The 15,470-nt window shown below is 32.2% G+C and overlaps 3 protein-coding genes across 5 annotated transcripts; all 3 read left to right on the top strand.

Moving 5' to 3' along the window:
* The first annotated feature begins 265 nt into the window (after positions 1-265).
* On the top strand, positions 266-6,738 carry LOC113512319 (spondin-1-like). 2 transcript variants are annotated; one of them, XM_052900270.1, is made up of 11 exons: positions 266-418; positions 938-1,114; positions 1,333-1,547; positions 1,908-2,099; positions 2,244-2,450; positions 2,814-2,891; positions 4,072-4,228; positions 4,536-4,623; positions 4,907-5,069; positions 5,261-5,357; positions 6,586-6,738. In XM_052900270.1, exons 1-11 carry the CDS (start codon positions 397-399, stop codon positions 6,654-6,656), a joined length of 1,467 nt encoding a protein of 488 aa, XP_052756230.1. In that variant the 5' UTR covers positions 266-396; the 3' UTR covers positions 6,657-6,738. The 2 variants fall into 2 exon arrangements, with proteins under 2 accessions (XP_052756230.1, XP_026751924.1); XM_026896123.3 differs by having other exon boundaries at positions 2,814-3,065.
* An 818-nt stretch (positions 6,739-7,556) lies between these two features.
* Positions 7,557-8,196, top strand: LOC128201902 (protein CEBPZOS). Its single transcript, XM_052900271.1, has 2 exons — positions 7,557-7,820; positions 8,054-8,196. The coding sequence occupies exons 1-2, from the start codon at positions 7,691-7,693 to the stop codon at positions 8,182-8,184; spliced, it is 261 nt and encodes an 86-aa protein (XP_052756231.1). The 5' UTR covers positions 7,557-7,690; the 3' UTR covers positions 8,185-8,196.
* LOC113512320 (tubulin-specific chaperone C) lies at positions 8,054-10,670 on the top strand. 2 transcript variants are annotated; one of them, XM_026896128.3, is made up of 3 exons: positions 8,193-8,296; positions 9,071-9,164; positions 9,224-10,670. In XM_026896128.3, exons 1-3 carry the CDS (start codon positions 8,195-8,197, stop codon positions 10,195-10,197), a joined length of 1,170 nt encoding a protein of 389 aa, XP_026751929.1. In that variant the 5' UTR covers positions 8,193-8,194; the 3' UTR covers positions 10,198-10,670. The 2 variants fall into 2 exon arrangements, with proteins under 2 accessions (XP_031770719.1, XP_026751929.1); XM_031914859.2 differs by lacking the exon at positions 8,193-8,296 and adding an exon at positions 8,054-8,189 and having other exon boundaries at positions 9,071-10,670.
* The last annotated feature ends 4,800 nt before the right edge of the window (positions 10,671-15,470 follow it).

The following is a 15,470-nucleotide window of genomic DNA, read 5'->3' as shown; positions in this document are numbered from 1 at the left end:
TCATAAAAAGTGGACTGTAAACATATCTACCCATTTAATAAATTTATTAAGATTTATAAGCTTATTGATATAGGTATAAAAAATTTTCTTTGCTTTATTTTTTACAACTAGCGAAATAATCATATTTTTCAATAACCCGTTATTTCGAAGTATCAAAGTGTAATTTCGCTTGGCATATAATTTTACGACAGTCACAGTAAATTGGTCAAAATTGGATGCAATTTACAGCACGATATTATTCTACTTAATTGTTAATGAAGCAGTTAGTCCGCGAACATCAATTGAGACGCATCTGTCTACTTCATACGTAAACTGACCGGTTTGTAACAACGCTAACACTGTTTTAGTTACTGCAGAAATATCTAGATACCCATACTTAGATAAGAATACGGACTCATGATTGCTGATTACTATTTTGGTAAGTGTTTTTATAGTTTATGTTTCATTTATTGATGCCATGATAGCGTCTTTATCCATCTTTGTCCCGCGTCCTTGTCCATCTGTGAAGGTCCATAACATTGTTTAGTTCATAAATATCTTCAAAAACAAATGAAAAATTTAACCTTGAAACAAGAATATCTGGTAAAATAAAAGGATGATCTGTACTTGGTAATAAGACTCCTTATATATACGATGTCAGTACACAAACATTCTATATAGAATAAAGAAAAACAATTTTATTACTCTTTAAATCAGAAAAAAAGAAAATATTGGAATACTTAATACAACATGACGATCTCATGAACATTATAATAGAAGGGAGATAAAGATGAAGTCGTATCGTTTCAAGTCAAGAGACTTTCCAAAACTCGTAATGAATTTTATTAAACGCAAGAACTTCTCTGACTATAGCGCAGTTTTTAAATAGCCCGAAACTGTCTTGATTTGAGACTGTTATACCATTTTTGTCACATCTATTTTCTTTTATATGAACCAGGTATCTGCCAGGGAATATGTCTATTATTATTAGTAAGTGTAACACATGGCAATGATGAACTTTGCGATCGACGACCACTGGGCTCAAAAACTGCTCCTTTACCACCAGACAATAGATTCTTTATTGATGTTGTGGATACTTTTGGCGATTTGTACATACCAAACAGGGAGTATAAAGGTAAAATTGTATATTTATTTATAAAAACATATTTTCGTAAAAATTTTATCTACTTATCATTATCATCTATTTTATTTGATTTAGTTCAAAATAAACTAGGACTAGCTATAAGTAAAAAAGATTTGAACGATTCAATTTTATAATCGCTAATATTTCAACTGCTACAAATAAATTGGCTGTATGTTTGTTATTTTATTGAAACTATTGTTACATTACAGTTCGTCTGTACTCAAGAGACAGCACATCAACATTTATGGGTTTCACTATATCCGTTCGAGAGGATACTGATATCAATGAAAGAAATCCCAGAAAGCCTAAACATCTACATCCTGGACAGCTGATACCTTCGCGTGATGATAACGCCTCGAAAGTTCATCCCAAATGTAATAACACTGTCATAGAAACAGACGTTATGCCTAAAACTTTTGTTGAGGTAAAAATAATATTTTAAAAAGTTAATAATTTATACGTAATGCTAGTAAAAGAAACATTCGCAATGAGTAGGTAACAGGGTTTTTTAATTGATGAAAATGAAATGACATATCTGCTTTTTTATACTGGGCAAAATTTTCAGCAAAATCACAAGGAGCAATTTATATAATTAATAAGTTTCCTTCAGCACAGCCATAGTGGCGAAGTAACAAGTCAACTTAAAATCAGATTATAATTTTAGTTTAAAAGACATGCTTAGGGAATGAAAACTCAGGTTTGATTTGAATCGTCTAACAGTCTTGTGTGAAATTTTAAGTACTTAGATATTTTCTATCTAGGATGAAACTTTTATGAATTATAGGCACTCTGGATAGCACCGTATAAAGGGAATAAATGCGTAACAATCTTCGCTGTGGTCGCTGTCAAGCCTGATGTGTGGTACAGTTTCGAAGGTCCATTGTCAAAACGGGTATGCGAAGATCGACGCAAGGCAGAAGACATGCAGCCAATGGAGAATGAGAACTGTCTTGCATGTGAGGAGGCGAGATATCAAGTAGGTAATTTATACGTGGGATTATACCATCATTTCCACTTCTAAAATTCTTATTTTTTGCAGAAAAACAAATTTCTAGTTATTCATTTATAGTATAAACTATAGATCAATATTGTACAAATAATAATAATTTAATTTAATTAGGTAACATTTGAAGGCATGTGGACCTTCAACACGCACCCTCAGATGTTCCCAGAGACAAGAGGTTTAGCTCGTTTCAGTGACTTGGTTGGAGCCTCACATAATCCATATTTTAATCTATTTAAAAATAATGCCGATGCTAGTGGTGGTCTGAAAATGTTAGCAGAACAAGGGAACACTACCCAATTTGAGGTGGATATTCAGGAAGAGGTATGTACCTAAATTTTGTTTGCATTATAATTAACCTCGCGGTTTTTCCTGCATAAATTAGGATATAAAATATCTTGTGAATTAATGATAAACATTGTTCTTTCTAAATGAGTATTTTAATCATCTTTCCGTTTTATAACATCCGCGTCCACTTAGAAAGAAGGGATTATTTTAAGTACTTTGGTTATCATAATAGACAAAACTGCTATAAACGTTTAAATACTGTTTGAATGTACTTATAGATTAGGTTTGCCAAGCTTGGCAACTGCTGGCAAACCCTCCCTTTATGGGAACGCAGTAGAAATAAACAATTAACGGCTGTATGATGGTAATGACTTAGAGATTTATTTATTTTTCTTGCAGCTAGGTACAAATGTGCGCACTATTATTAAAGCTACCAGTCCTCGAACGACAATTGACACCACAGTCGCCAGTTTCCGGGTTAGTCCTGAACACCATTTGGTATCTTTGACTACCGCTGTGCTACCGTCCCCGGACTGGTTCTTAGGTGTATCCAACATGGAACTTTGTGATGGGAAAGGCCAGTGGACGAAGACAGCGATTCTGAATCTCTACCCGATGGATGCCGGTACGGACAGCGGCCAGACTTTTGAAGTAAAGAACATCAGAATATTTCCTATTTTTCTAAGGTGACGGAGTTCAAGTAGATTTATTCCACAAAAAAGCATTGATTTCTATAGTGGAAAAAAAACAGTTACTTTAATTAATAAATCAAACTAGTGAACAGATTTTGATAATATTTCAGTGGTACCAATCTGAAAGTATATCGTTTCAGATAAAAAAAGAATGTTCCAAATCGGTTTATCAATCAGAGACGATAAATACAAAAAAAAAATTAACTGAATCAAGAATTCTTTTTTTAAATAGGCTGAAAAGACGAGTTTCTCATAATGAATTTGATAATACGATCTGGCGTACTGGGTTGTCGTGTTACAAGTTTGCTGTTTGGTTTCACATAAGCAAGAATATGGCAGATCGAGAACATATTAATTGGTGTAATAGCACAGCATAAGTGATAGTACTAAATAATAATAATTCAAATAATATATATTAGAAAATAAAATTTTTAACGTGTACCCGAAAATATAAATAATAAGTTTAAACATTTTGCTCTTATTTATATGGCGATGCCAAATTTTAAAGGCTATCTATAGTCAACAGCATTAGATTAGTTCGAGAAAAAAATATGGCAAATTGATTGAGAAATTTGTTAACTAATAATATTTTTTCCGTGGTGTACCTCACTCATTCGGTCCGAATTGCTGTGATATATAGATTTGAATTAGGTTTATTACTAACTCTTCTAAGATGGATGTGCGGGAGACCAGTGATATATACGCGACTAGACCGAAAACAGTGGGACTTACCTATGAACTTTTATTAAAATATGAAAAACAAATTTCAGTAATTACAAAGTAATTGTAAAATTTTATACTCGAACCTTCTATGCTATGCCAGGGCTAGAGCTCTTACCAGTTAAACTACTTCTTTATTCGAAGAAGCCCGTTCGAAATTAATATCAGATTGCGAAATTTGAATGTTAAGTGTTAAACCGTTATTTGATAAGTTTGGATCGTTTAAAATGTATATTTTGACACAGTCACCAAACGAGGAAACTTCACCGCCACAGCCGATATCATCGTTATCAATAAAAGGCATACCCAGAGAACAAATGAAGCCGATGGCCAGATTGAAGTTCGACCTGATACGGACGTATAGCACTCCAAGTTGCACTGGGGCCACTACGGAAGCTACTGGTAATTACTACAATTGCAAATGCACACGCCCGTTAAAGAATTGAATAATTCCATCGACTTCTTTAAGATTGTTTTCCACAAAAGAAACCGATTTCAACTGCGGTAAAGCCAGTTATTTTATTTAAAAACTCCAGATAAAAAAGTGATTCCCCAAATCGGTTTATAACTCACAGATTTACGAGATAACAAACATAAAAACAATACAACCGAACTAAGAATCTCCTACCCTTTGATGTCGATTTCACATCGTAGACAACAATTGCAATATAAAAGAATTGAAATTATAGAGTTTTGATTTTATTTTTAGATGATCAAGGCCAAGAATATACTGATGAAGATGAGAAAGGTGATGAAGAAACTTCAAAGGAAATACAACCGATTACTACGACTAAGAGGTCTGCCTATAATTAATTATTTATACGAGTACTTATACAACGAATAGAAGAGAAAGCTTGTTTATTTGAACTTAAAGGACGCATTTCTTAAGAAAGGTTATCGGTTATTCAACATCACAATACGATTACGAACAAAGCCGAGTTGACATATGATTTGAACATATTTGATCACCTAATTCCAAGATCTCAAAGCGCAACGTTAGGCGCTGCAGATGATAGTTAGTTATATGACATTGTATTGTTCATTTTGAAAGTAACAATAAAATTTTATTTCAATTTCTAGCGAAGAACCAGTCACCCCTGATCCAGAGTCATCGAATAAGTGCCCAATGACCACTTGGGAAGAGTGGATGCCGTGTGAAGGTAGATGCGTCGATAATAAAAGAACAGGATTCCAATCTAGATTCCGGTACCATTTGATTGGTGGCACGAAGAAATATATTCCAGTAAGTTTTACTTATGTAGGTGCTCGGGTATTAACTAAATATATTCCGAAACAATGCTCTCTGAAAAACCGACTCTAAACGACCAACGCTCTGATCATGTATTTTGAAATTTATGATAGTCAAATATCGCACAATATTATACTATTTTTCTCCATTTAAAAAATTCATAACAATATTACTTCTTATTTTAGGGTTCAAGCAAAATGAATGAAATTCCATATGAATGTCAAAGTGAATCTACAGACGAGTTCCAAGAGTGCGAAGAAGATTGTACAGAAGACGAAACAGGTATCTTCTAAGACCATTTTCGGTACATATGTGTTTATACCATACATTAGTAGAGAAGTAAATTTTTTTGCTGCTTAGAATGGCAAGCAAGCTGACGGCCCACCTGATGGAAAGTGGTAACCGTCACCTATAGACATGAGCAGTACCATGAACATAACAGAGTACGAGGTTTGTCCGGAAAGTACGTATAAAAGTTTTTTAAAAATTTTATTTTACAATTATTCAGGTAAATCAATTTTATCCCCTTCAAAGTACTCCCCCTGTGACATAATGCACTTGTGCCAACGCCGTTTCCACTGTGAGAAGGCTCCTTGAAAGTCCTCTGGTTGTAGGTTTCTCAGCTGCCCCGTCGTAGCTTTTTTTATCTCATTTATGTCCCCCAAATGCCGCCCCCGAAGTACCAATTTAGTTTTTGGGAACAAGAAGAAGTCACACGGGGCCAAATCCGGCGAATAGGGGGGGTGTTCGGTCACCGTAATGGAATTTTTACTCAAAAACTCACGGACAACAAGAGAGGTGTGGGCAGGGGCATTGTCGTGGTGAAGAATCCAACGCCCCTCTCGCGCCAATTCTGGACGAACTCGTGCCACACGAGCTTTGAGGCGTCTGAGCACATCGACGTAGAATTTTCCATCAACTGTCTGGCCTGGAGGGACGAATTCTTGATGGACAATCCCCCGAACATCGAACTCTTTCTCGGCCCTCTCTGAATCTTTTTAGCCACTTGTGGACGGTTGGTTCCTTCACAGCATCATCCCCATAAACTGTTCTGAGATCGGCAAAAATTTCACGGCCATTCTTGCCGAGTTTCGAGAGAAACTTGATTACGACGCGCTGCTCTTCAACGGAAGCGGGCTCCATGCCGACGGGGTTTCGTTAAGAGGTAACTTCACAGATGGCGTGACAAGCCAGTTCGCACCGCACGGCGGTCAGACCAGAACTGAAGCATTGTTAGGGACATAAGGAAGGGGTCCTGCGCTTACCTGGCCTCCCCACTCCTCTTTCTCGCATTCCAGAACACTTTTATACGAACTTTCCGGACAGACCTCGTATACTGTTTCGCGCATGATACCCCCCATGGGTTATCATTCCTGTGGACTCGAGTGTTACGCTCCTCTGTACCCTGTAAATTCACTGCCATATACTACCCTCCAAACAATAGATCATACAATATAAAGCGCGGGATATGAATAGTAATTAAAAAAAAAATATTTTTTTTATCCTACAGAAGCACCTGACGCAGAAGCCGAGGCGCAGTCTAGAATTTGGGAAAATCCGTCAAGATGGGAAAAGAAATAATTGTTAATGAAGTCGACTATAATTCTGTTAAATTAAAATTTTATTAGAATATAGGCAACAATCCTAAATAGAAAAAATGTAATCGGGTATTTTATTTTGTACAAACTTGATTTTTCCCGCAAATTTGCCTACACGAATCAATATATAAAAAACCTGTGTGTTCAATTAAGAAGTAATCTATCCGTATACTATGTTTCATTCAAATGCTTTCGCCCGTTTAATCTGGAAGCCATCATAGTTAATTTATAGTGAAGATGTTTCATTTTCTACTGATGCTTATTAGTTTGTACGTTGTACTAAATCTAAATCTAAAATCAAAAAATATAAAATGTAATGATTTTATACCATCTTCAAGAAAAAAAAAAGAGAAATATATCGAATAGCGAGTGAACGTCGATGCTGCTTTTGCGCAGCACAATTTAAAAAAACTATCCGGCCTGCGACTATTAAAACCTGAATTAATTTTGCTTTATGCTATTTCATCGCAAGTACATTGTTTGTAGCGATACTTTGTGTACATAGATAAAGAATTATATTGATAATTAAATTAAAAGAGTTTTGAAGATGGTTTAAACTTTAGATCATATAATATATCAGTACGTTATACTAAGTCTATGGTCTAAACACTTAAATGAAAATAACAAAACTAGTATATAGTTGGACTTTTGAATCCAAATTTTAGCTGCGCCTAGATTAAAACTCATAAAGAGTTTTAATCTAGGCGCAGCTAAAATTTCGTTGATGGGCACAGAGGTTTTTTTAATATGCTCGATTCAAATCATAGATAAAGATAATATAAGGCTCAATGAACGTTTATGGAGTTTAACTGTTGATTTTATCATCTGTGGTTGAAATAGTGTTTCAGATAACATCTGTGAATGAATTGACTTGACTGTTTATGACGTCATGCGACAAGCACCAAGAAATAAGACAATTGCTATTTTTCCTTCTTAACTTCATATCTGGATTAGGGATTATAAAATAAAACTGCAAAATCCCAAAATTAAACCCTCAAATCAATATACTGTTATATTATGCTGACAAAAACTCCGAAACCTGCATATAAGCGTTTCATCGGGTCCTCGTTGAAAGCTATATTTTTCGTGGAAACACTAGGATTTGCTGTTTCTTACGGCCTTTACTTTAAACTTAATACGGACAGAGGTAAGTTTACATAATATTTTTCGTTTAATAGTACACATATTTTTTTCAAAATCACCATTACGATTATCATTGACCATGTTTTACGTAATTTTTCACTAATGGATCTTATGAACAGCCCTATTGGTACAATTATTCATACATAAGTACGCACTAACCTAAATAAACATTCTGCTAAATTAATAATATTTTTTTCAAATGTAAAAATAATGTATGGAAATTATTTGTATTTTCAGCATTTCGACTGTATATGTACCATAATTACAACTGGGTTCTAGAAGGTTACTATCAACTAGGTGAGAAACTCGGCGGTCACAAGACCCGTGATCTAGACAAGCAAGTTTGGACGAACGAAGGCAAAATATAATCCTGGTGAGATGAGCATTGCTATTAGGACTGCATTTTGGGTGGTGACATTCGGAGGCCTTGGTTTAGCACTGTTTAAGGTGGTCAAACCTGATGATGAGCTTCTTAAAAAGGTCATTATAAGAATTTGGTTATTGTATATAGTGGTTTTTAATTGGGATGTTTTTCTGGACTTTAATACATTCACAGTTGAAATAGAGGATTTATAAAAATATGCTACATATTGATAAATAGATTTGAACTTAAGAATACAAGGTTGAAAACTCGTTAGAAAGTATGACATTTTTATTTATTTATTGACTAGATGGGGAACAATATATAAATAGTATAAATTGTATTCTAGACCTAATAACATTTTCCTAAGCAATATGAAAAATGTCTTTTTTTTATTAACTAATTTTTTTTATTAACATCACCAATTTTTCATTTATATTCTTTAGCAGATATTGGTTTCGTACTAATTAAGACCTAATAGTACTTACTTTTCTTTGTGGGATAAAATATTAATTTTTTTGTTCTCTATTTCAACTCTATAGTGATATTTTGTTTAGAAAAACTGCAAATTTAAATTGTGGGACTAATTCATGTGGCATGCTTTGTTTGTCTGTAACATGTTTTTTTGTGCATTATTATCAATTTTCCGGGTTTTATATACATTAGAATCATTTTAACAGTAGATTAAATGGTTTTTTGTGAATTCTGTGAATTAACAATATTTATTTTTGGTTACACAGAAATTTACATTATCATTTATTTTACAAACTCATCAAGGTTTGATCCATTTTGACATTTTGTAAAGTCTTACCATTTGTGTCATCATCTATTTTATAGGTTTTTTTTTATGAATCAATATATAAATTAATATTAACATTTTATATTCTTTACAGTTTGATGAAAGTTCAAAACACACAGACACTAGAAAATTTTCACATGATACAATAGCTATTTTAAAACAAGCCACTGATCAAAGCTCTGAATTAAATAAAAAAATAGAAGGCATATTAAAAGGAGGAAAATGAGTGATAAGAACAGCATATTAGAAAGATTATCAAAAAGAGATGCACAGAGATTAGAGAAAATTCAGAAAGCACACAAGGCAAGGGAAGAGGTGAATGTTAGTAATGAAAATGAGGATTATTTTGCTGGAGCATTTAAAATTAAATCAGAGTCTATTGAAGATTTGTTGTCACAAGTACCAACATTAGAAATAAATATACTCCCGTCCCATTTTGACAATATAAAAAGAGAAGTTAATGAATTACAAAAATATGTGGTCACTTCATCATTTTTCCTTAAAGAGTTCAACATGAGAAAGTATTTAGGAATAGTGCAGAATTTACAAACTAAATGTTATGAATTGGAGGACAGGTACGCACCACGTAAGAAATTTGGCTTCACAAGGAAAAAGCTACCAAAATCTCATTGCGAAAAACAGAATTCTTTGGATGAAAACGATGGAGCGGGTAAAACAGATAGTAACAAATGGGACGAGAAACTATTTGGGTTCGACAACAAAGAAAATGTGCTTCTGATGCTCGAGAACAATGAACTTTACCAACGGGATGTAACTTTACATAACTTAAAAAATTGTACTATAGGTCTGAAAGGAGTAATGGGGACTCTACATCTCACAAATTTGGACAACTGCATTATTTTATCTGGACCAGTTACATCATCTGTTTTTGTTGAGAAGTGTACTCATTGTAAAATAGTCACAGCTTGTCAGCAACTAAGAATGCATACATCACATAAATGTGACATTTACCTACATGTGACAAGTAAAGGTATTGTTGAAGACTGTACAGAAATTAGGACTGCCCCATACAACTTGTATTATCAAGATTTGGAGAAACATTTCAATATGTCATCATTAGATAAGAATGTGAATAATTGGAACAGTCTTGATGACTTTAATTGGTTAGCTCCTGATGTACCTTCGCCTAATTGGTCGATACTAGATGCCACACAGAGAATATCTAATTGGAATGACTGGTGGTTTAGAGTGCCATCATAATATTGACTTATTGCATAAAAGATTTATATTAGCTCACTAAATAAAATTTTTACTCTGTACCTTTTAAATAATCAATATTTGGAATTTAGTATATTTTTAATGATAATGAAGCATTAAATATACAGAGATGAGTCATTTACCTATTTAGTTTTAGGAGAATAACTACATTATTTGAACATTCTAATTTTTCATTACTGACAAATAACCTTGCCTTCTTATACTGCAAATATTTAAAGTAAAAAATTAATTATATGTACTGATAGGTTTTAATTGTGCGATTAAAAAAAGAATGTAGTAAACCTGTGCAATCTCGATTAAAAATATGTTTCTATAAAATAGACAACTCAAAATGTACTAGTGATCATATAACTAAATTATTGTTAAACTATAACAAATGTAACTGCTTATTAAATACAATACTGTAGCATTTATTAAATTGTAATTTTTTGTAATAAAAGATTTTATCAACAATTCTAAATTTTATTAATTCTGAGTTACGAGGATAAGCGAGTTTTAACACGACTCTTTTTGATAAGGTAGTTGAACGCATTTATAGACTAAAATTCACGATACTATTTAAATGGATGCAGGGGTAAAAATAAACATTGTCCAACAATAAATAATTTATTTCTACCGATGCTAATATATAAAACCAAGTCGTTGAAAACATAAAAGATTGTCTTCTTACAAACAGGGCCGTGCCTGACGGGCGTTCATTGCGTGCACCGCACGCAGGCGGCCGAAATTAAGAGGCGGCCAAATCGTTACAAGTTGTTTACTGGGCCGATTTCGGTTAACCAAAAACTGATTTTTTTCCCGGTTTGATGCCCTGTGTATAATAAACATTAAAAATTAAAGTAGTTTTTTTTAATGTTATCCTGGGGGCGGCCATACAGACTGGCACGCAGGCGGCCATATACCCAGGCACGGCCCTGCTTACAAATAAATAGGTTTACCTATTATGCTTTGATTTTTTATAATATTTTTGTATAATGAATTTGATTCATCAAATAAATTATATTTACATACATATTACGAGCATATATTGCACAATCACAAATACATAATTATATCCTGTCCTGAATTTAATACTGCCAACATGTAAAAATATAATATTGTTAAAGATCAGTGTTTAAGCAAAATAAAAAAAAAATAGACTATTACAGAATAGTTAAAAATGGTAGATTATTTCAACAATAGTAAGTATATTCAAAATTATATGCTATGTACAATACACTAGATCAGTGGCAGCATACGATGTCAGTTATATATTACATAACAATATTAGTCCAGTAGGTATTTATATATAAAACCTTTTTATTTACTTTTAATTTCAACACTTGGTAGCTCACATTCGTTCCACTGAAACTCCTAAATCTAACCTTTACAGCTGTTTTTCTCACTTTTCCCTCACTGGTGCCCCACTAGCGTATACCGTTAGTGCAAGCTACCATTCTATTATCAATCATCCATCCATCCATAAAAAAAATCTTCATAGCTTCTCGTTAATAATCTCATAATCTAAACATTGTTTACACATGCTTAGGCCATATTTTAGAAACAAAATAATTATAATATTTTTTTTTACAATAAACGACAACCTAATGGAAGTAAATATAATAAAGAGCACTGGAGACATAACAGAATACAATATGATTCCACTGACAACCCTTACATGTTGCCTTTCTTTGCTTTTTGTTGCCTTAAATGTTTTATTTATTTTTATTAATCTTATTTCCATTTATACACATAATAAATCTCTAAATAAGAAACACATCTACATGTATATTTTTTATCAATTTACATTAATTTACATATAATTACCGTATTTAAGGTCTAATACAAATTAATATTTAGGTTACGACAAGCCTCAGCACTTACGTTTGAGTTGAAAACGAGTATTACATATAAATGTAGAGTAAGTAGGTACATCAAACAGAATAGAACTATTTCGTATCTATAGATAGGTAATATGGGTACAGGACTTTTTTATTACAAAATATACATATATATACTAGGAATAAAAACAACGAACTATTTTGATATATGTACTTAGATACCTAACATAGAAATTGTTACAAGTCGGAAATAATTTATTTTCCATAATATTGTTAAAATATTTGGTCTTATTTTTTTTATTGTACTGCATTTTATTGGGATTTTCAGAATATCAAAATGTATGCTTTACTCATTGGTAACAAGCCCATATTGTTTATCATAGTACTGAGCGGTAATTACTTAAATTTTTACTGGAAAGAAATTGTACGAGTATTTTTTTTATACAACTTAGAATGGCAAACAAGCTGACGGCCCACCTGATGGAAAGTGGTAACCGTCGCCTATAGACATGAGCAGTACCATGGACATAACAGGGTATACTGTTTCGCCCATGATACTCCCCATGCGTTGCCATACCTGAGAACTCAGGTGTTAATCCTCTGTACCTTGAATGAGTATTGAATAAAAAAAACCTTACTAATAATCAAATATTTTGTTGAATCCGTACGTTACTTTTCAGTATTTTTTTTCATGACTAATGGCCTCATGGCCTGTTACACACATACGCATACATTCTACTCGTATATACGTAATTGATACTAATAAAATTACAAAACTATTATAGATGTAGCTACAAAAATTTGCATAACAAAACATCTGTGTTTGCATTATAATAATCCAATTCTCGCTTCGATTTGAGCTACATTTTAAAACAAAAGTGTACCTATTTAATGTTGATACAAGTGATGTCTCCCAAGTTAGGTGCCAATGTATACCTTACATGTTTAAATATGTAGATAGTGTTTTATAAACTTTACAATATTAAATTAGTATCTAATGAAAACATTTTTGAACCATCCAAACAAATTTTACGATTAAAAATTATTTTCATACTAGTGTCTACTCGCGTCTTCTGCCGCGTATGGGATATTGATGGGTGAAAATGGTATGGTAACCCCGCCTGCGCTAAGGGGATACACTGGCGGGGCACCGGTGAAGGGTGATAGATGAGAATGAAAACAGGCCAGTTAGCCCATCATGATGAATTCATCAGGAATTAACCATGATAGTTTCCAGGGAGAACCGCGAGGAGGTCGACTTGGCTGGGTATATTGCTAGCAATGGGATTCTCAGTCTCCATTACTAACAATCCCTTTCCCCACCCTCGCGTATGGGATAATAAGTAGCCAATGTCTTTCTGCATTCTAAATACTACGTGCATAGCAAATTTTATAATCGAATTCAAATGAGTCATTATGGCGTTAACAGGCACACTTGTACATTATAAATTCAATGTAAACATACTAGTAAAGTTTATTTCGGTTCATGTTTCTCGTTTCCTCAAAGTTGTTAATCGACTTGATTATGAAACTGTTCAGTCAATATTTGAATACGCTAAGTGTTAACAGTACCTACTAGACTAATTACAATTTATAACTATTATGGGAGAAATGAGCAATTTATTAGATATTTTTTTATATCAAAATTTACATTTCACAATAATTTTTAAACGTTGTCGAATATAAAATATAATACAGAAAATAAACGTACAAGGAAATGAGAATGGAATGGACGAATAATTATATTAATTTAAAAAAACCGAAGAGATAATTTCTTAATGGCAACACTCACAAAACTCATAAAGATAAAGGAATGGATTTTTGAAACCATATAATTAATTAAACAGTATGTTAATTAATGAAATCCATACATATTATTGTGTAATGACGTTTGTATAGATACAGTGTTCGTTTTTTTTTTCGAGAATTTTATTTTTGTATTTGGCAATATAAAAAATCTTAAAGGAAAAGAAAAATGTTGAAATGTTATTTATGAATACTAGCATGAATTTAAAGGAATGGACTTTGTTAATTAACATAGAGTAAATCACTAAATAACTTCTTTTCCTATTTTAAATTAACCAAAAATTTTTGTTTTGACGCAACATTAATAGATATTTAAACACATTATTTTCATGTCTTTCGCCAAAAAATTGTTACTAAAATAAATTCTATATTAAATGCAAAATGTCTCTGGCAAGTGAGCATTTGAAGTTATAGACATAAATTACATACTAATGGCTAGCTGGCTGGTGTAAACTAAATACTAATAAATATATATACGTATTTACAAATAGTTGCTATTTAAATACCAATAACAGTCATAGTTGCGATCGAATTCAAATAGATTTTGCTTTTCAAAAACCAACGCCTCCCATTGGGCAAGAGGAAAATAAATTCTGTCCATTGTAAAAATAATGATTAAAGTAAGTTGACAAAAAGAAAAAATAAATACTGGCGAATTGAGAACATCTTTTTAGAAGTCACTAAAAAAAGTAATAATGATTTAAAACGGTCATAAATCCGTTACTGTTGTGCACAACTATTTCTATACCTATCTACTCGTAACAATCGTAATAACGCCTACTTGCACACAAAAAAATTCCATATTCAGAACACAAAAGAAAAACTCTTCAAAAATTTATAGTCACTAATTTCGGTGCATTTTAAATTTTATTTTCCCGTATATTCTTAATATTAAATGAGTATGTAGATATTTAAAAAAAATGTGGTTCATACATGACGGAAAGTGTTAGTTGACGTCCATTATTCGTGATTATCACGATAAAGATAACAGTATAATACTATTATTGTTTTTTTTTTCGTTCTAAATTTATTATTGTTTAATTTTTTTTATAAGGTTTGTTCCATAAGGAACAGGCTAAGGTCAATGGCCATGCTGCCTTGTTTCTATTTGTCCTACTGGCCAGTCTTGGACTCGAATTAGTAAACATCACTCTTGGGAATAAAACTAAGTATTCTAGATAATGCATTTTATCCAATTACTTATTTTGAGTATGAGGTCTATGAATAATAATTTTTTTTTTATATAATATTTTAAATCTTAGGGAATAAATTGTAATAATGCCGTGCGTTTGATAGAAATATGATTAAATAAATGCATTATTCATTTATATATATAATAATACTCTTTTATTGATTTGTGTTACACATTTTTGTGACAACATATACTGTTAAATTCAATAAATATGAGCTTTTCGAATGGATTTACTTAACAATAATATATAGACTATAAAGATTTGAGAAAATTTTGTGAGCATATTTCGTATATACTGTATTCCATCAGTAAGTATATATATTCTGAACAAAGAAATATTCAATGAAGTAAAAAAAAATTCCTGATCAATATAAAACATTAGAGATATTTTATTTCGCATTATACCTTTATTAGGTAATTGCAGAACAAGAAATATT

This window comes from Galleria mellonella, unplaced genomic scaffold (genome assembly GCF_026898425.1).
Source record: "Galleria mellonella isolate WM207_F2 unplaced genomic scaffold, CSIRO_AGI_GalMel_v1 utg64, whole genome shotgun sequence".
NCBI lineage: Eukaryota > Metazoa > Arthropoda > Insecta > Lepidoptera > Pyralidae > Galleria > Galleria mellonella.
Note: the sequence above shows the minus strand (reverse complement) of the source record. Positions and strands in the feature narration are given on the sequence as shown.

Coding starts and splice junctions, on each gene's coding strand:
- LOC113512319 (XM_026896123.3), top strand. CDS start 397: ATGATTGCTGATTACTATTTTG. Junction 1,548..1,907: donor TGCCTAAAACTTTTGTTGAG/GTAAAAATAATA, acceptor TATGAATTATAG/GCACTCTGGATAGCACCGTA. Junction 3,066..4,071: donor ACAGCGGCCAGACTTTTGAA/GTAAAGAACATC, acceptor ATTTTGACACAG/TCACCAAACGAGGAAACTTC.
- LOC128201902 (XM_052900271.1), top strand. CDS start 7,691: ATGCTGACAAAAACTCCGAAACCTGCATATAAGCGTTTCATCGGGTCC. Junction 7,821..8,053: donor TAAACTTAATACGGACAGAG/GTAAGTTTACAT, acceptor TTGTATTTTCAG/CATTTCGACTGTATATGTAC.
- LOC113512320 (XM_026896128.3), top strand. CDS start 8,195: ATGAGCATTGCTATTAGGACTGCATTTTGGGTGGTGACATTCGGAGGC. Junction 8,297..9,070: donor ATGATGAGCTTCTTAAAAAG/GTCATTATAAGA, acceptor TATTCTTTACAG/TTTGATGAAAGTTCAAAACA. Junction 9,165..9,223: donor TGATCAAAGCTCTGAATTAA/ATAAAAAAATAG, acceptor ACAGCATATTAG/AAAGATTATCAAAAAGAGAT.